Genomic DNA, 21,606 nt, shown 5'->3' on the forward strand with positions numbered 1-21,606 from the left:
AGATGGAATCCTCTACGATCAACAAATAGCTTAATATCATCAAAACATATTAATTATGATTATGTAGCCCCCAAGGCTAACAGAACCTCTGATTATGATTATGACTAGCATTTATCAAATTATTAAATTGATGTACATGTAATCTCTTTTTCTTTCTTACCAGAGTGATGGTCCTGTTTCTAATCATTACACAGGTAGTTATTGTGTCAGGTGAAACTGGTTGTGGAAAGACTACACAACTTCCTCAATACATTTTAGAATCTGAGATTGAAGCTGCTCGTGGAGCTGTCTGTAGTATAATATGTACTCAGCCCAGACGAATTTCTGCTATGGCTGTTTCTGAAAGAGTTGCTGCAGAGAGAGGGGAAAAAATTGGAGAATCTGTGAGATTCTGCTTCAAATTTTTGGGTTCAATATTGAATTTGTCAATCATTTTGATGGCATGTTAGAATAAATGCTTCTCTATTATTTATTTATATTTATTCTTTTTGATTTTGAAAGGTTGGTTACAAAGTTCGTTTGGAGGGAATGAAAGGGAGGGACACCCGCCTTCTCTTCTGTACTACTGGCATATTGTTGAGGAGACTGCTTGTTGACAGAACTTTGAAAGGTGTTACACATGTTATTGTTGATGAGATTCATGAACGTGGAATGAATGAAGGTAATTGTGGACTTGATGATTGATCCTAATTACGTTCTTAGGAATTTCAACTGTGATTTCTCACTGTGATCTCCATTTATGTCAGATTTTCTTCTTATTGTCCTTAAAGATTTGCTTCCTCGCCGACCGGAATTGAGGTTGATTTTAATGAGTGCAACCCTAAATGCTGAGCTTTTTTCCTCCTACTTTGGTGGTGCTCCAATGATCCATATTCCTGTAAGTTTATAATACTCGTTAATGCAGCCTAATTATTCGATTACTAACCAATTCCATATTCCCTGGAGGATTTTTTAGAGGCATTGATTTTAACAATGGATTTTTATCTAAATTGGCTTTTTAACTTGTTGGACATATTTGGTGGTAGTTAATATTGCAAGCTATGAATAGATGCTCAGTTTTTTTTTCTGGAATCAGTGAAAGTAATTTATTTTCATTAGTTTGTGATGAGTGTAATAACAACCAGCTGCTCCCCAAAGTCCAAGGTTACAACTCCCATAAATGTAGACCAGCAAAATTCTCTGACCTCAAGGAAACTGCTGGTAAGTATACCAAGCCTGCCCAAAAAATCTCAACATCTAGTAGGACATAATATCTTCTTTGAACTTTCAGGAAGGCTCTTCAGTATAAATGTAAAATAGAACTCTCAACACTGAGTAGGACACAATATTCTCATCAAGAGCACTCTCTGAAACCTCCTGGTCTATTATATGTCTCTCGTCCCCATGATTTGGTCAGTTGCCAAAAGGTTGGAGGACATTCAAAAATTGATTCCTTAAGGGATGTACATGAGAGGATTTCAAATACCAACTTGTGAAATGAGGGGTGTTGAGCAACCTATTCAAAGTGGAGGCTTGGGGCTGAAGTCCCTCTCTATTTTCAACAAATTTCTTTGGGAAATGGTTTTGGAGGTTCATGAAGGATTACAAACAATTTTGGTTAAAATCTGTTGTTTCAAAATATGGTCTCCATCATGGTGGTTGGTCTTTTAGTGAAATTAGAGAATCCTATGGTGTTGGAGTTTGGAAATTCATCTGAGAGGCCGGGAAGATTAATTCATCTGGTGAGGCTGGGAAGATTTTTTCTTCTTTATTACATTTGAAATGGGAAATGAGGATAGCGTTTCCTTTTGGTGTGACATTTTGTGTGGCCTTTTTCCCCCTTATAGCAAGGTTTCTTTCCATTTTCAGCTTTGCCTGTGAGGAAGATGCTCTAATTTTTTATCAGAAAAGAAGTATATTAACAGCGAAAGACTGTACAACGCAGGAGAAATATGGAACATTCCAGGATAAAAGGAGAAAAAATAAAGTAGAAAAACAAAAAAATTAACACAACACCAAATCAATCATGCTGAAATTCTTCAAAACACAATCCCTTGAAACAACCAGCAGCAACAGTCCATGAAGAAGCCAAATATTGAATCTTATCCCGAACCAGAACTCAAGAAGCCTTCTTCCCCTTAAAAATGCGACTGTTGCTTTCCATTCAAACATCCACTAACAAGCAAACAAACTCCATTTCCATAGAGCAGCCTTGTCTTTGCTCTTTACAGAATCCCAAAAAAAGAAATAGCCATCATATCCTCCAATTACTCTGGACAAACCCAATTTTCCCAAATACAACTAAATTTCTTTTTCCAAATCCTTCAAGAGAAAGAACAATGCATAAACAGATTCAGAAGTACCAAAGCAGAGAACACACACATCTGGTGGTAATGCCTCAAAAGGCATCCTACTTTGCAACAGATTGTTAGTGTTGACTCTTTTAAGTACAACCAACTAAATAAAAGCCTTCATTTAAGTGGGACTTTGGCCTTCCAAATTATGTAAAATAAAGAGAAGAACATAATCTCTTGGGTGAAGAATTCAAAGAAAAGATTGCAAGAAAATTCACCTGAAGAACCCTTCTTCTACAAACTGAACAAAGATGCAAGATCCTCCGCCTCTCTATCATTCAAAGATCTACGAAATGACTATTAGATGAAAGTTGTCCACATTTGAAAGAAAAAAAGCAGACTCATTATGTAACGAAGAAAGAAAATACAAATGAGGAAATGACATGAAAAGAGTCAAATCCTCCACCCAAGAATCTTCCCAAAAATGAACGTGCAATCCAATGCCCATGATTGGCAGATTTGAAACCATGTGGATTTCTTTTGAAGCATGTGCACAGTTCCCTTTCAGTATACCCCTAATGAACCTAAATGGCTAAGTGGACCCTAAACAGTTATTGCCGCTTCTCCTGTAGTGGCCGGTGGCAAGTTTCCCTTGAAGCCTATTTGGGATGCCCCTGCCCCCATGAAGGTTTATTTTTCTTCATTTGAGGCAACTCTTGGGAAGATTATTATAATTGTCAACCTATAGAAAATAGGGATTGCCTCTTGTCAACAGATGTTTTTTTGCATGGAAAATGCCGAGACAATGTCAGATTCTCCTAGACTGTTGTTGGACCAGAAATCATTGGGACTAATCTTACTGCTTGCTTCGACAGTGGAGGGCGAAGTATGAGCATGGAAAGGCGTTCGGCCAAGTTAAGAAAAGAAGGAAAGATCGAATTCATATTCCTCTTACCATTGTTTGGAGCCTTCCCAGGATCAGCTATGTCGTGAAATATTATCAAAGACAGATGGACTACTACTATAACTAGTTGGAAAATATGGTTGTACATGATACACATATAAGTCTTGAATTTTTTACCACCCCTTTTTTTGTAATTACGAATGAGTTCTTTTTGGACACTGCTTTTTACATGGGTGGCACCCCCTTGATGCCCTTCAATGAATTCTATATTTTTTGATAAAAATAAAACAGATTTTTGGCTTGTTGATATTTACACACTGCACCAATGTTCACAAAGAATTTCTGTGTATATATAAACCATGAACTGAAACTGCCTATGCGGAACTCCATTTTCTATCAAGTATACCATTCCTACTCTCTGCTTGCCGTTTCCTGTGCACCTCAAAAATTTTGTACAGTCCCACTGTGATGAATTCAAAGATCTGAAACCCCTAAACCTAAGCAACAAAAGGAGCATCCCTGAAAATGCCTTGCTTTGCTAATCTGTATGCTAAGTAGTTGTCTTGTCTCAAAGAATGAATGAGACTTAGTTGAACAATGACAGCAGTGTAATTTGAAATGCTTTAAAAGATTAACTTGTACTTCCAAAGGTTTTTTATGCGCTGAAGCTAGAATTGGTCTAGTTCAGCAAATAGAATATAGGAACCTTGAGAGATAAGAAATGTGTGTTTGTCAAAAGTAGGGATGTAACTTGTTCAGTTTGGTTCGGTTTTGTCCAAAACTGATAACCAAACTGAATTAATCGGCTTTAAAATTTTCAAGCTGAAGCTGAACTGCATGCTGATTAGGGCTGTACAAAATTTACTGAAAAACCGAGAACCGGCCCAAAGCTGAACTGTTTGAAGCTTCGGTTTGGTTTTTTGGTTTCGGTTTTGAATTTATAAAAAACCGATTTTCTGTTTCGGTTTCGGTTTCACTTAAAAACCGAACCGTAAAAACCGAAAACCGATTACAATGTTAAAATAATTATTTTTAATTCTACACATATGTATCCTGTGAAATATATTATTTTTTTAATTTGGATTGTTGTGTCTTGTTGTCCTTCTGGGGGAGTGGGGAAGGATTTTATATAAGATGCATGAGATTCATGCTTCCCATTTTGGCGATGTGGGACGAGTTTGGTGGAGTGGAAGAGCCGGCTATTGCCTATTGGTTTGGGGACTTGTCACTTGGCTATTGGGAAGGCTGAAGAGACACTCATACTCCTAGTCCTGGACTCCTGGTAGCTGCCGACTGCCGTGCCCTCAAGTCAGTGAAGTCACAACACTGTCAACACCTCCCGCTCCCTCTGACGCTCACACCCACACCAACGCTGACACCATCCGTCCTCATAACACCTCCCGCTTCCTCCCAAGTCCCACTCCCACGCCGACGCAGCGACGCTCACGCCCATGCCAGTCGCCAATGCCCTCATTTTCTCTGGTGTGAATTACTGGGTTTAGACATGGAGCTGAATACAGCATTCTCCTCCGCAGCCGTCTCCTCCCTGCAGCCTTCTTGTGCAGGAACTGCCTGACCGCTTGATGCTAGCCGTCCCACATCGGTTGGAAATGGGAAAAAAACAAGTTTTCCCACCTTATATATTGTCGTTGGATCTACCTTTCCAGATGTCCCATATTCTCATGTGCTTGGTCCAGTTAGAATAATAAAATAGGTTGTGGGCTGTGGATGCAGCTCAACTTGTGGCCCCAAGTAATGGTTTTTTGGCTTGTTGGTTTAAAATTCTGTAAAACTGAAATAACCGAATCGAACCGTAAAGTTGACGGTTTGGTTTGGTCATAAACCGACGGTATACGGTTTGGTTGCGGTTCAGTAGTTTTAAAACCGAGCAGTTTGGTTCGGTTGACGGTTTTGGCAATAGCTGAACTGAACTGAACTGTGTACACCCCTAATGCTGACGATTCAATTAAATCGCTGACCAAACGTTTACGGTTTGATTTGTTTTTGTTTGTTTGTTTGTTTTTTTTTTTTTTTCCAGGTTTTACTATTAAATAAAGTTCAAAAAAGATAAATTCTAGGCCGAAGTAAAGCAAGGACAACAAAGTCAGAAGAGAATATGACCAAAGAAAATGGGCTTTGAAGCCCCTTATGGTGCATGTGAATTTTAGATGACCCTGGCCTGCTAGCTAATATTGCAAGCTTGCCATGGATATTGGTTGATGTGCTGTGTGGGATGGATTTTATAGTAGGTGGAAGAGTCTTCCATTCTTCCTCCTGAGAAATGTGGGACAATTTGTTCCCCACACCCAGAGCTCTTCATTTCTCACTTGCCTGTTGTCTGACCCACATAGAAAAGAAAGAGTTTGGGGTGGGGTGGGGTGGGGTGGGGGGGCTCCGCTACTCTATAAAACCCCTCCTTTCTGTATTCTTTTTCTCATAAGTGCTGTACATCCAACTAAAAAATGTAAGCTTGGATTTAACAAATAATTAAAAGGAAATAGAGAAGAATATATATATATATATATATATATACTATTAAAAACAAATGTTTTCTTATTATATATATATATATATATATATATATATAATTGGTTTTTTTCGTGAAACCAAAACTAAAACTGAAAATTGATTTTTATGAAAATTAAAACTGAAACCGAAAACTGAAATACTGAAATGAAATGCTAAATGATTCAGTTGAGGTCCAGTTTTTGATTTGTGGTAAATTTTGTACGCCCTTATTCAAAATATACAAATGAAAGAAGAGTCCTCTCTCTCTCTCTCTCTCTCTCATTTTTAATGAGAGCTGGCGTCCGTAAATTCATAGCCGAGAGAAAATCCTTTGATATAGTCCTTGAATGTAGGGCATTTTACAAGTCACCAGAAATGGTGGGAGGATGTTGCCATTTGGGTGGGAGAGCAAAGATGGTCTTTGATTGCTTTTGGTTGGAAAAGGGCTAAGGAATGCAGTTCTGGAAGATGAAAGGCAACAATCTGTCCTTGTAGAGTTGAAGTGTGTAGTCATGGGAGAATGTTGGTGCTCTCTAAAGATTAACTACGGTGTATGGCTTAAGGTTGATAATACTTCCATAAAGGTACAGGGCAAATAATGTAGTATTGTTATATCTTTATTTCGGCATGTTGTAGGTCTCAAACTTGAGACCTAAATGCCAAACCACAGTCCGCCCTACTACGAGGCTTGAGACCTAAATGCCAAACTCTGACCCACCCTATTATGAGGCAAAAGCCTTGGTGGTACATGTTTTTAGATCTGTAAGACTGAATTGTTTGTGCAAAAGCGCCTGTTGAGCAGCAAAGAGTTATTCCTGATGGGGGTGGATTCTTCAAAGATGGCAGGGAAGTTTGTGGAATGGTGGATGGAGAAAAGGACAAAAATTCAGTTTTTTGTTTTGGGGGGGGGGGGGGGATTTTTTCCAATTGCAGGTGTAGTCTAAGGGGCTTTGTTAGATTCATTGTGAATGGAAAGGCAAGGCAGGTCTGCAGGAGTGGGGGAAGAAATCTGAGTCCGGGTTGGCAGCGTTGAACAGGGGAGGAAGAAGAGGAGTATCAGCACATACATTCATGAAATTGGAAACTTCAGTTGACTATGACATAAGTGGGGCTGCTAGAGGACCACAGGAGAGGAAGATAGGGACCACGTGCCTATGAAACCTCTACGGAATCATTTCCTCAAATGTATTAAGGATAAATTATTTTAGGAAAATGACTCTGGTCAGTGCCTTCTAAAATAAGTGGAAAGAGAATCTAATTTGACATCAGGAAACAAATTATTGAAGGGCGAGAAGTGTCTGGGTTTCTACCTATGGGCACTGCTATAGGGGTGACTCTGATTTGGAAAGAGGAAGAGCTGGAAGTTGCAACTAGGCATTACTATATTTTCTTCATAATTGAAAAATAGTATGACTGGATCATATGAAGGAGGGAAATCAAAATTAAATTCTCAGAGTTTTGAGAACTCAGGAGAATAGGGGGGAGGGGGTAAGGTTCAATGGGTTAAAATTAGTCTTACAGGTAATGTTTGAAAATGATCCCAATATAGTGGACATTCTCCTATGTAATTTGCATGAGGAAAATTCCATATATTGTAGCTTTAAAATGTCAGCGGTTACATTTGCCTGAAAACCTAATTAATTGCATATCTTCATCAAGGTATTGGTTGCTGTTTGCCCATTTTCTAGATTGTTTGATTGCGCAGGGACAAGGCTGACAATTTTTATGAAATCAAGTTTCGTCCCAATAACTCTATTTCTTTGTTCATTAAGTATCCCCTTCTTTCTGAATCTTGGCTGACACAAGCCCTCAATATTTATGTTTCTATCTGGTAGAATACGTTTTGTTGTTACAAAACCAACAAGAAGCATAAATCAAAACCAGCACAAATCCCATCAGCATTCTATCAATTTCTTTTTTTCTTCCTGGATTCATTGAGCTCTCTCATGGTTCCTTATCTTTAGCTCAAACCATGATAACAGGATATGAGGTGCCTCAAAATTTTACCAGGAAACAATTTTTTGATTTTGATTTTCAAAATTATCTGAAACACTAAATGAGCTACTAGTTTGGTGAAATAACCATGTTTGGAAAAAATTCTTTTCTTCTTGATATTTTCTTACAAGAATTGCTTAGGTTATAATGTTTTTTATTCAAGGTATAGTGGTCTGACTTGAGTATCTTTTAATGTATTTTTGGGTTGGGTGCACCCTTGTCTGGGGCCTTCTACCTTAGGGTTTTACATATCCAGTTCGTAGTAACTTTCTGGAGAATATTCTTGAAGCAACTGGATATAAGTTAACCCCGTATAACCAAATTGATGATTACGGTCAAGAAAAGATGTGGAAAATGCAGAAACAAACTCTCAGAAAGAGGAAAAGCCAACTTGCTTCAGTTGTTGAGGTAAACAATTCTATGAATCACTGCTCCTGTTTGTTGGCTGTATGTATTTTCTATATGTATATATATGCCTTCTATTTTTTACTTGTGCGAACAGGATGCACTGGAAGCTGCTGATTATAGGGAGTACAGTCTACGAACTCAGGAGTCTTTATCCTGTTGGAATCCAGATTCTATTGGTTTTAACCTCATTGAGCATGTACTTTGCCACATAGTTAAAAAGGAAAGGCCTGGTGCAGTTTTGGTTTTTATGACTGGCTGGGATGACATAAATTCTCTGAAAGATCAGCTCCAATCTCATCCCATACTGGGAGATCAAAGTAAAGTTTTGCTGCTTGTATGTCATGGTTCAATGGCTAGCTCAGAGCAGGTAAGCTCACAGAGTCACTGTCACTATTCAGTTTACATTAGAAAGATCGTTTCCTTTGAAACTTCTCTCTCTTTTAAGCCTATTTGTATAATTTGTTATTTCCATTCTGTCTTTCCTTCATATTGTATATTCATTATGTAGCGTTTTATTAATGCAGGGTACATATCATGACTGCACATTACAATCTTTTAGGAAAATTCTATATACAACTCACCTTTGGTGGGCATGTCTTGTACACCATATTACAAGCTGTTGGATTTTGGGATCATACACACCCCCTAAAGGTGTGTATAGTAGAAGGGTCCCAATTTTTGTCCCGCATTCTTGATATTTTGAGCTTTGCGCACAGTAAGTATTTGGCAAGCAACTTGCAATGGGATAGTTAGGACTTAGGAGCAATGTGTTAATAGCAGGCTAATGTGAAGCATTATTGTTTTAGGAATTTTATTTTTATATAACAGCATTTGAATGAATTACATATGTATTGAAAAGACAAGGAAAAAAATAGGAAATTTTAAAATAAAAATTGAAAAAAAAAATTCAGTGTGATTTTTAAATACTTGTTTATCATTCTAGGCATACAAACTTAAATTGTTCAAGTAAACCACACATTCAACTCTCTGTTGTTAAGGGTTTACGTTTAAGAGGTTAGAGGCTCAATTAGATTATTGTATTCCTTAATCATTTTATTTATACATTTGATTAAGTTTTCCAAAATGTGTAAGCCTGAACTTAAGAGGCACAGAAGGCACAGAATTTGGGTCACATAAATAAGCCTTGTTGTATTATGCATTTGTTTCAGGTGTTTGGTATTTTAGACTATGGCTTGGGGGATTTTAGGCATGCCTTGGGGCATTGTAGGCATGCCTTGTCTTGAGGCTGTCATTAGTCGCACCTTTTAAAACATTGGTTATGAGCACTCACTCACTCATTCTCTCTCTCTCTCTCTCTCACACACACACACACACACACACACACACACACACACACTTGCACGCACATACACACAATTGCAGTCATTGCACACAATTGCAAATATTTCTCTTTTTCTGTAACCATGTTTTACCTTTAAAAGAAGCTTTTTTTTTTTTATGATAATTTGAAATGATTCTTAAGCTTTCTACAATTTCAGTCTAATGGATAACGTCTAATTTTTTTGGTAAGTTGGTGGGGAGAGGGCTGTTGCTAGTTGTTTGGATAGGTTCTTATTGTGTATTGATTGATAGAGGAATTTCTGAATCTTTCTCAATTGGTTTGGTCTAGGCCTGTGTCTAATCATTTCTGAATCTTTTCAGGTTTGAAAATATGTGGCTGGATCATAAGTCTTTTCAGTCTTTGGTGGGAGATTCTTGGAATGAGGAGGTTGATAGGAGGAGTTGGGAGGGTTTTAGGTTTATGAGGCTAGGACTATTGCGAGAATCATTAGAAAGTTTCTTTGGTCTGTGGTGGGGGAGAAGAAAGATCGTTTCATTAGATGGGAGGTGGTGTATAGGTCAAAGAAAAGAAGAGGGTTTGGGTCTTGTGAACTTGGTGTGTAAAAACGTTGCCTTAATGAAATGGTTATGGAGGTTTCCTTTAGAAGAGAAATCAATTTGGCATAATGTATTAAAAGTAAATTTGGCCTACATGGATTTGGATGGGATACTAGTGTAGGTTTTTGGTATTCTCGTGAGAGTCCTTGGAGATTTATATCTCAGCTTTATACACATTTTATCCCTAATACGAAATTTGAGGTGTGCAATGGGATGAGTTTTCATTTTTGGGAAGACGCTTTGAGGGGAGGATTTTACTCTTTTCATGTTGTTTTCTCACTTTTATCGTCTTTCTTCATTACATAATGGCCTTATTTCTTCCTTTTTGCTTTCTACTAGGAGAATTTTTTGTGAAATGTTTAGTTCCATAAATTTTTGAGTGATGGAGAGGTGGAGGAGCTTGCATCTCTGTTGATTTTATTGGAGGGTTGCTGTCCTTCTAGTAGGGAGGATGTGAGGAAGTAGGTGCTGGAGTCTTTAGGATAATTTTCCTGTAATTCTTTCTTTTGAGTTCTTGACTCGAGATTATTTCTTTTATTTCTTTCATATGATTGGGAAGGCTAAAGTTCCCTCTGAAATATTAAGGTTTTTATTTGGTTGATTGTTCATAAAAGAGTTGACACTAAGTCACTAACCCCCCATTTGGTTTGCGGAATGAGTGCTGGAATGGAATCAAATTTCAGAAATGGAATCACATTCCTGTGTTTGGTTTGCGGAATCAAAGGTGGAATCATATTTTGGTTGGAATACTGTTGCTGCGAATGGAGGAATTGTGACCCCAGTCCAAATGGGTTAGAATTGATTCTCATTCCATGGAATCATACTCATTTTATACAAAAAATTCTAAAAACAATAACAAATACTAATAATAATAATAATTATTATTATTTCTATTATAATAAAAATAATAACAACTAATAAAAATTGCAATAACTATAATATTTATTATTATAACTCTGCCTGGGATGCTCTTATTGTCCTAATTTTTTCACACACAACCGATCCCAAGCCTAGGTAAAGGCAGGTTGTGTTAGGTAGCTAACAACCAATGTAAAATTCATCAGATCACTATGATATGAATCCTTAACGAATATTTGTTGGGGCGTCCCCTACGAGCGACGTGTTGCACTTGTGCCACTTAGTTGTAGCGAAAACTGGGCAGGGGTGGGCTAGGTCGTCGCCCCGAACCGACACGCTGTGTCGGCGCCAGGTACGGTGTCAAATATGCGAGGGTTCCTACATCATTATGGACGTGGGTAGGTATCGAAGCTAGTTTAGAAAACTAGGATTAGATTAGCAACTTGGAATATTGGGTCACTCATGATCTTAAATTTCCACGAAATTGTCAAAATTTACATCAAAATTTCCAATTTCTGTCACCCCTCGAAATCGAAATGGTTATCGATTTCCATCTTGCATAATTTCCATCGAAATCTCAACAAATCATCCTAAATTTATCGAAATCTCCTAATTTTAGCGAAACTTGTCAAAATTTGAACTATGTAATGAAATTTCCCTAGAATTCAAATGAGGGATTTAGGAGTAAAATGAAATTTCTCTTTTAATTTATTTTTATCGAAACAAATGATTATAACAAGTGCTTTTGAAATTATATGAAAAAATAAATTACAAGTGCTTTTGAAATTATATGAAAAAATAAACTTACAACAACATTTTATTTAAACATTAATTTCTAAAATATCATTATTTGTATAATAAATAATATTTAAATGATTTATGAATTTCATTTGTATTAATTGATTCACTAAATATATTTAATGTACATTATCTTACAAATATGTTTGACGCACATGTTATATTACAACTTCTCCACCTTATACATAGCATAGATGTATCTACTTGTAATATATTAGTCCTAAAACTTATATTATTTTGTCTATTAATCATTTCTAAAGCTTCATAAAGAATTCCATGTTCTCCTACTGGTTTCCACTATTTTTTCAAAATGAAATCGAAATTGAAATTTCCGTACTTTTGGAGGTTCGAAATTTGGGTCAAAATGGAAATTTAAGATCTTGCTGGTTACGGGTAAAAACATGGAAATTGTGAACACAATGATTAGAAGAAAAATTAATATAAATTTTTTTAAGGAAACTAAGTGGATGGGGAGAAAGTTAGAGAAATTGATAAATCAAGATTTAAATTTTGGTACACTGGAAAAGAAAAACACAAGAATGGAGTATGAATTTTTGTAGAAAGAAACTTAAAAGATAGAGTTGTTGATGTAAATAGAGTAGGGGATAGAATTATAAAAATCAAGATGGTATTAGGCCAAGAGATAATAAATATCATTAGTGCTTATGCTCCTCATGTAGGCTTAGCAGAAAATCTTAAAAGACAATTTTGGGAAGATATGGATAATATTATACAAGACATACTAGGGAGTGAGAAAATATTTATAGGAGGAGATCTGAATGGGCACGTTGGAAGAGATAATAAAGGTTATGAGAGGATACATAGAGGATATGGATATGGAGAAAAAAATGATCCTGGGGAGATGATCTTAGACTTCGCTTTGTCATATGATTTTATTACAATGAATACTTGCTTTAAGAGAGAAGAACACTTAATAACCTTTAAAAGTGAACAAAATAGAAGTCAAATAGATTTTTTTTTTTTAACTAGGAGGGTAAATTGTTTATTATGCAAGGATTGTAAAGTTATTCTAGGTGAAAGCCTGACCACACAACATAGAGTCTTAGTGTTAGATATATATGTATTAAAAAACGAAAGAAAAATGATAAAATAAACTAGTATAAGAGAATTAGGTGGTGGGACCTAAAGGGAGAAAATATTATAAAATTTAAAGATAAAATGATTGAAGACGGGGATTGGATTATAGAGGATGGGATAGATACAAATACTCTTTGGAGTAGATTAGCTAGATCTGTTAAAAAGATAGCAAAAGAGATTATAGGTGAATCTAGGGGAAGATTCTCGAATAGAAAAGAAAGTTGGTGGGATAAATATGTCCAAATATTTGTAAAGACAAAAAAAATTTGGTATAAAATGCGGCAAAAATGTAGAAACATGGATAACTTTGAAAAGTATAAAGAGGCAAGAGAAGATGCAAAAAGGGCTGTTAGTAAAGCTAAACACAGATCATTTAATAGTTTGTATGATAGATTAGATACAAAAGATGGGGAAAGAGATATATTTAGACTTGTTAAAACTAGAGAAAGGAAGAGTAAGGATTTAGGAAATGTAAAATGGATAAAAAGTGAGGATGATGTTGTCTTAGTTGAGGATGAAGACATGAAAGAAAGATGGCGAAGTTACTTTAATAAGTTGTTTAATGAAAACCAAATAGAAGACTTAAACTTAGAATTGACAAATGAGAAAAAGACTAAAAATATGAGATTTATTCGCAAAATTAGAGTTAACGAAGTTAAGTTTGCACTAAAAAAATGAAAAATGAAAAAGTTATAGGACCGGATAACATTCCAATTGAAGTTTGGAAATGCTAAGGTGATAACGGAATTATATGATTAACTAATTTATTTAACACAATTATAAAAATTAAGAAAATGCCAGATGAATGGAAGAAAAACAATTTAATACCCATGTTAAAAAATAAAGGAGATATTCAAAATTGTAATAACTATTGTGGAATTAAACTTATGAGTCATACGATGAAACTGTGGGAAAGAATAGTTGAACAAAGATTAAAGCTAGAAACGAAGGTCTTAGAAAATTAATTTGGTTTTATGCCTGTGAGATCTACCACAAAAGTTATATATCTTTTAAAAAGATTAATGGAAAAATTTAGGGAAAAGAAAAGGGACTTACATATGGTATTTATTGACTTAGAGAAAGCATATGGTAGGATACCTAGGGAAGTTCTATGGTGGGTTTTAGTTAAAAGAGGTGCATGTAGTAGGTATACTTATGTCATTAAGGATATGTACGATGGAGTAATGACTAGTGTAAGGACTATAGATTGAGAAAGTAGAGAATTTCTAATCACCATAGGTGTACATCAAAGATTTTCTTTGAGCCCTTATCTTTTTGCTTTAGTGATGGACAAGCTGACTAAGAGCATTCAAAAGGAGGTTCCATGGCGTATGTTGTTTGCAGATGATATTGTATTGATTGATGAAACTAGGGGCGGAGTAGAGGCTAAGTTAGATTTATGGAGAGAAGCTTTGGAATCTAGAGACTTTAAGATAAGTAGAGATAAGACAGAATATATAAAATTTAATTTCAGTAATGGTTGGAGGAATATTGGAGATAAAGTTAAACTTGATAATGAAGAAATAAATAACATTTGTAGATTTCGATACCTTGGATCTATTATGCAAGTTGAAGTAGAAATTGAAGATGATGTAATGCATAGAGTTAAGCAGGTTGGGTAAAATGGAGAAGTGCTTCAAGTGTGCTTTGTGATTGTAGAATACTCTTAAAATTAAAAGGGAAGTTTTTTAGGACGACTATAAGATCAACTATGCTATATGGATCAAAATGTTGGGCGACAAAAGTAAAAGTTGTTGATATGAGAATGCTTAGATGGATGAGTAGTATACATTGAAAGATAAATTAAGGAATGAACATATTCGCGGTAAGTTAGGTGTAACTCCTATAGAAGATAGGATAAAAGAGGGACGACTCAGATGGTATGGACACTTATAACGTAGGCCACATAGTGCGCCAGTGAGGAAGAGTGAGTTAGTTACTATGGGGGGCAGTAGAAGGGGTAGGGGTAGACCTAAAATAACTTGGAGTGAGATATTTAGGATTTAATAGCCTTGTATTTGTCAAAAGAAATGGTCTATGATCGCATAAATTGGCGGAAAAGATTCATATAGCCAACTCCACCTAGTAGGACTTAAAGCTAGGTTTTTTTGTTCTTTGTTGTAATAATATTTATTATTATAAAAATAATAATACAAAATATTAATAATAAAAAAGCTAAAATAATGATAATTATTTTAAGGATAATACGATATAAAAATAATAAAAAGTAATAACTAATAGTAACATAAAAATAAGATTTATTATTGTAAAATAATAACAACAAGAACAATAGAAATAAAAAAGGCAAAAACTATAATAATTATTATTTTAAGGATAATAATTATTATAAAAATAATAAAAAATAGTAGTGACAACAAAAAAAATAATAATAAAACTAGTAATAATCACTATTATGAAAATAATTAAAAAATAATATTCAAACAAAAAAACACAAATAATAATATTAATTGTTTAATTATTATAAAAACAATAACAACTAATTATAATTACAATAACAATAATAACAACAAATAATAATATCTATTACTTTTTAAAATAAAATAGCAACTAGAACAATGATAATAAAAGATTAAAAAATAATAGTTATTATATTTTAACTTTAATAATAATCACTATTATGAAAATAATAAAAAAAATAATAACAAAAAAGAGCAACAACAAATAATAATATTAATTGTTATTATTATTATTATAAATACAATAACAACTAAAAATAATTACAATGACAATAATAACAACAAATACTAATATATATTGCTATTAAAATTATAATAACAAGAACAATAATCATAAAGAATGAAATAATAATAATTATTTTAAGGACAATAGTGATTCTAAAAATGGTAAAAAAATAATAGGAACAACTAATAATTACAATGGCAATAATATTTATTACTATAAAAATAATAATAATAATAAAAACATTAAGGACAATAATAAAAAGGAAAAAATATTTTTTTATTATTTTAAGGAAAATAATTATTATAAAGTTAATAATAAAATAATAATAACAACTAATAATAATTGCAATGGCAATAATTTTTATTACTATAAAAGTAATAATAACAAAATAAAAATAATTATTATTTTAATGATGAAAAAAGGGTGTCCCTGGGCCATAAAGCTCCCTGCTTCGCGAGGGTAAGGGAAGGGTTGTCACAGTGTAAGCAACCTTACTCCTACTTTTATATCGAGAGGTGGTTTCCTTGGACTCAAACCCATGATCAAAAAACAAAAACAAAAAAAAAACAAAAAACAAAAAATTATAATAACAACAATAAAAATTAATATTAACTCTAATAAAACTCACTATTATAAAATAAAGATGAAAATACAAAATTAAATAATAATAACAACTAATAATAGCTACAATGGCAATAATATTTATTCCTATAAAAATAATAATAGAAAAAAGTGCAATAATAATAAAAAGGAAAAAATAATTATTATTTCAAGGATAATAATTAGTATAAAAACAAAACAATAAAAAATAACACTAATAAAATTCTCTATTATAAAGTAAAAATAAAAAGATAAAATTAAATAATTATGTATTTGGGGTTTTTATATAAAAAAAAAAAGATAATTTTTTATTTCATTATAGAAGCCATTGAATAATACCAAATAGTGGCAAACAATCATTCCATGTTACTAACTAAACACAGTAATTGCATTCCAAAAGTAATTCCATTCCTTCTTCGATTCCTTTCTTGCTTCAATTTCATTTTGCAAACCAACTGGGGGGTAACAATCTGTTGCAATGTTGGAGCCCTTCTAAGGCATTATCGCCACACATGTTTGTTCTTTGCTTTGATTGTTCTGAATCTGCTTCTCATTTGTTTTTGACTTGTTTTTTCTCTTGGAGGATTTGAACTATTTATTTGGTTTTATTGGGGAAAGTTGGGTTTGTTTGGAGTCTAGAGGATATGCTGGCTATTTCGTTTTTGGGGTTCAGAAGCAAAGACAAGGCTGCTCTACGGAGGCGTGGCTTTTTTGCTGTTTTTTAAGGGAAAGGAGAGTTGTTGGGTTTTTGTTTGGGATAAGATCCAGTATTTGGCTTCTTTGTGGTCTGTTTTTGTTGGTTGTTTCAAGGGATTATGTGTTGAAGATGTTCAACGTGATTGGTCTGTTTTTTTTTTTTTTTTATTACTTTTTTTCTATTTTTATTTTTTTTTGGAGGATTTCTTATTCCTGTGTTGTATATTCTTTCCCTTTAAATATACTTCTTTTGTGATAAAAAAACCATGTTATTTTAATTTTTGGAAATGGAAAAAATATAAGTGATGAAAATAATGCAAATAAAGTACTTGGCAGGTCATTTAGAAAACCATTTTATTTATATTTATATTTATTTATTTATTTTTTTGAATTTTAAAAGAGCTTTTGAAAAAGGGCCAAGTTTAGGAAATGATAAGAATATTGCTTCACTTTGGACTTATGCCTCTGATGTGCTCAAGGGAGTGTGTCTCAATGACTTTCAGCACCATTGGCAATCTTTGTTGGAGTGATATGACCTTTTCTTTTTTCCTTTTAATTTTTGTTTTAACTTTTCTTTTTTCTCATTTTGGCTTGTCTGTTTCATAGGAGATGCCTTATCCTCTTCATGACCGTCTTTCTTTTCTATTTAATGCAATTCTCTCTCTCTCTCTCTCTCATTTTAATTTTAAAAATATGTTACAGAATTTCAAGAATGGAACTATCAACACTTCAAAATGGTTAGTAAATTGCAGTGCTTGATAACATTTCTGTTATTGCCATTTTCAGAAATTTAAACGGTTTCAAAAAACGGGTTTTGATAATTAAACTAAGGGGCTTTAGCATTTTCATCATGCTTAGGTTTATGTTGTGCAAGGCTAAACTAAACTCGGTGAAGCATTATTCCAAATGTAGAGGTTTTGCATACTAGCTGTTGGATCACTTGGAACCTTATGTAGATTTACTTATTTATTTGCTTTTGAGGGATTTTGATTACGTTAATGAACTTATGCTATATGATAGCTTTGCAACCTTAATTTTTCATTAGCATTTAGGTTTGTTATTGTTTTCCCCCCATCAACCTACTCTATACATTCTTTGATTGGCTTGGGGAGTTAATATCCATTAAATCATTTCTTATATAGATTGTTGTTACTGTCCATGAAGGAATCTGCTTGCTTTCATTTACTTATAGTATACGATAGCTTAGCGACACAAACTGACATTATCTAAAATTTCCATTTTTCCAATGTTTGTTATTGAGTTTTTTCCCCCTCCATTAACCTGTTCTATAAATTCTTTAATTGGCTCATACACAGAGGTTGATATTTGATAAGCCTGAAGATGGAGTAAGAAAAATAGTCCTAGCTACCAATATGGCTGAAACGAGTATCACCATTAATGATGTAGTTTTTGTGGTTGATTGTGGAAAGGCAAAAGAGACATCATATGATGCATTGAATAATACTCCTTGTTTGCTCCCATCATGGATCTCAAAGGCTGCTGCTCGTCAGGTAGGAATATCTTCGTTAACATATTATGATATTTTTTAAATAGCTTGTGGTATGATATAGAGGTTTTGTTGTGGTTTTTGCGGTTTGCCCATTCTGTCTTTTTAATAATCATGAACCGATATATGTAATGAACATGACTAACTTGTGTTTCTTTAAAGTGTGGATCTATTTAAATTTAATACAAGAATCATTCATTTACAAAATCTCAAAAAAAAAAAAATGCGCAACACCATTCATTGAAAATATTTCCAATATATAAGGCATTGTGCACTGACTTGTTTTTTTTTTCCTCTCCAGTGTTTTAAAAGGCTCAATTGAGGCTCGTCTCAAGGCGAGGCATGCCTAACACGCCTTGAGGTTCAATCTAAAATACCAAATTCCAAAAAAGCTAACACATTACATGCTGAGGCTTACGCATTTTTATAAAAAACACGCCTTTTGCGCCTTTTTAGTTGAGACTCACGCATTTTGGGTGTGTGATTCTCAAGTTAGAATTGGTTAGAAAATTTTAACTACATGTTTGTATAAAGGAATGTCATAATATGAGTTTATTTTCTAGAACTCTTGAATCTCAACCTTTCCAAAATAATTGAGAGTTGTATCTCACTTCATGAAAATAGTTTGAAGTTTGTAATGATATAGCTATCTTTTGTAATGATTTATGTCATGTATTCAAGTTAGCGATTTTTGAATGGCCAACCAGTATTTTGCAAAGTACATCTAGTTTTTATTTTTTACATTATATTTGTGATTTTCTTAATTTTTACTATATTTTAAATATATATAATTTTAAGAAAAGGGCAGTCCGGTGCACAAAGCTCCTGCGTATGTAGGGTCTGGGGAAGGGGCAGACCACAATGGGTCTATAGTACGCAGCCTTACCTTGCTTTTTTGTCTATATAACTTATTTAACATATTTTATCTTAAAAATGAATTCTAAAAAGGCTTACGCCTCGCCTCTTAAGGGTTAAAATGCCTCGCCTTACGCCTTCGCTTTTGAAACATTGTTTGTCTCTCTCCTTCTCAATAATCTATTGAATATAAATTTTGTTATCCTTCAGAGTTTTGGTGGATTGTTGGCCCACTTTAGTCAATGTAAAAGCAACTGGGCTTAAGGATATGATCGAATGGGTTAAGCATTCCTTGTTCTGTTGAGTTTTTGCTAAACAAATTGTGTTTGCCTTTGAAGTTTCCAATTTATTTATTTATTGTTAAATTTAAATATTCAAGTAGGATTTTCTCTGAGCGCTTGTAGACAAACACAAAACAAACACAATTCAATTCATTCCCTTGCCATTGCTGACTGAATTTCACTATATTAACTAGATGCAGGTTACATGCATCCATAGTCTCCTTGCATAAATTTATTGTGATCGCCCTTTTGGCAATCTGCATGTGTTTCTACGAGTATTCTATGACTGCGTAAATTTTTTGCTAAATAAGAACTATCCCCCAAAATCCAGTTTTCTATACGATGCCAATTGATCTTGGCTTCAACGTATTAGAACTTCTGGATCTAATAATTGTTGCCCCCCACACCCCCCCCTTCCCCCCTCCCCCACGGTGTAATTTGGGTAATATTGAGTAAAGTTATGAGGTTGGGAAATTGTTATTATTATTTTCAAATACTTGGTGAAAGGTCTGTTTTCATGGAGTCTAGAGGGAAAGAGAGGAGCATAACTTTCTGTAATAATTATATTTTTTTTAAAAGAAGAGAAAAAAAAAAAAAAAACACTTGGCTGTTTCGTTACCTCAATTGGAAAGCCTTACGTGGCATAAAATTCTAATCCTGGCCCTTAAAAATAGGCTTAATCTCAATCATTCATGTAACTTCTGAAAAAATGAAAAAGACATAAATGCTCCTAAAAATAATTCTGCTACATTGATGTCAATGGTCAGTAATGATGCTGCAGTGCCGAGCAGTAACTTAAGCAGAAAATTCAGACTTCTGGGCTGGCATCATTCCTCCTGCAAAAGTTTGATGTAATAATAATGGTTTTGCTTGGCTAGTAGTGCTTGATGGAGTTTACTCCAATGATCTGCTGCTAATTAGGTATACAAGACTTTTTCTGTTGATACTTGTGAGATGTGTTTTGATTGTTGCGAATTTCTTTGTCATCTTTTCTCTTTGCTTCTTGAACTTTGAAGAATAGAGCGTGCTTATTTTTCTTGGAGAAAGGATGCTAGTAGGTTGTGGAACTATGTGATGCTAGTAGGTTGCCAAACTATGTTGTGCAGTGGTTTGGGCATCTAGTTGGGGACAAATGCTCCTACTTTTAATGGCTGTCCTCTGTCTTTTGACTGCTGTTGGAGAGGATGACCAGAGCTCATACCACAATGTTCCATGTTCTAGGTTCAACCTCCAAACTACTAAGATGAAAAGTATCTAAGCCCTTGAATTGCAGGCCAACCATATGCTCGAGATCTATAGCTCTCTGTTTTTGTAAAAAAAACTTCGTTTTGGTTCTCTCTTTGATCTCAATTTTCCCTGTTAGGGTTGGCCCACTAATCTCCACTCGTCCATTTTGTCCACATAATTGAGCCTGGTATGAGCATTGGACACCCAGAAGGAATTTAGTGTTCCTATTCCCTTTCTTTAGTCATAAGGATCTAGACTTCTTGGCCCAAGAAGTTCCATCCATTTTTGTAAGTTTAGAAAACGTTCTCCTGGCTATCCCTCAACTCCTTTCTTCCTTCCTTTGATTTCCATTACCTCCTCAGAATCAAATTGGCTGATTTCCCCCAACAATCATGTTTCTCGACCCCTATAGCCCAATATCTTATGATGCTACTTCGTAAATTCATATTTAACTTAAACCCAACACCCCCCCCCCCCCCCAATCTTTCAAATCGTCATCTGTATATTTTCAATGTGGAAATGGGTCTGACCAGCCACATACCCCCATATTCCAGAAGCTAGGGATGCAAACAGAAATTGGTCTTGTAAGCAACTTTTGAAGTGCATTGGTATAGATTTCATCCAAGAAGCAGAGACAAGAAATCTGTCTAGATGTGAGAAGGTTTGTCTTTGAAATAGCTTATCAACAAGCTCTTGGGTCTTACCCTGCAACAAACCTCTTCATATTGCTCATGCAAGCACAAAACCAGGTTTGAGATCCCCTGCAATACACCAGGGATTTTCCCATCTGTTTCTGTGCAAACCGTCTCTCAACAAATTCTGTTTGCTTCACCTCCTACCAACATATACACCCCACTAAAAACCCATCAACTGCGTGCTTTTCTGATCTGAACTTAAAGAAAACTGGACTCCTCTGGTCCTCCCTATGATGCTGTTAATCATCTCCAACAGGTCCTTGCTTCACAGCAATAGCAAGCCCACATGCAGCCCCTTTAG

At 34.5% G+C, this 21,606-nt stretch overlaps 1 protein-coding gene across 1 annotated transcript in view; it reads left to right on the top strand.

Moving 5' to 3' along the window:
• LOC131146852 (DExH-box ATP-dependent RNA helicase DExH3) overlaps positions 1–21,606 on the top strand; it is a 100,527-nt gene that overhangs the window by 49,746 nt on the left and 29,175 nt on the right. The window contains exons 6-11 of the mRNA XM_058096659.1: positions 195–383; positions 502–661; positions 747–877; positions 7,921–8,088; positions 8,183–8,455; positions 18,057–18,251. Coding sequence (XP_057952642.1) covers positions 195–383; positions 502–661; positions 747–877; positions 7,921–8,088; positions 8,183–8,455; positions 18,057–18,251 — 1,116 coding nt within the window. The remainder of the gene's footprint in view (positions 1–194; positions 384–501; positions 662–746; positions 878–7,920; positions 8,089–8,182; positions 8,456–18,056; positions 18,252–21,606) is intronic.

The sequence above is a fragment of the Malania oleifera genome, chromosome 13 (genome assembly GCF_029873635.1).
Source record: "Malania oleifera isolate guangnan ecotype guangnan chromosome 13, ASM2987363v1, whole genome shotgun sequence".
NCBI lineage: Eukaryota > Viridiplantae > Streptophyta > Magnoliopsida > Santalales > Ximeniaceae > Malania > Malania oleifera.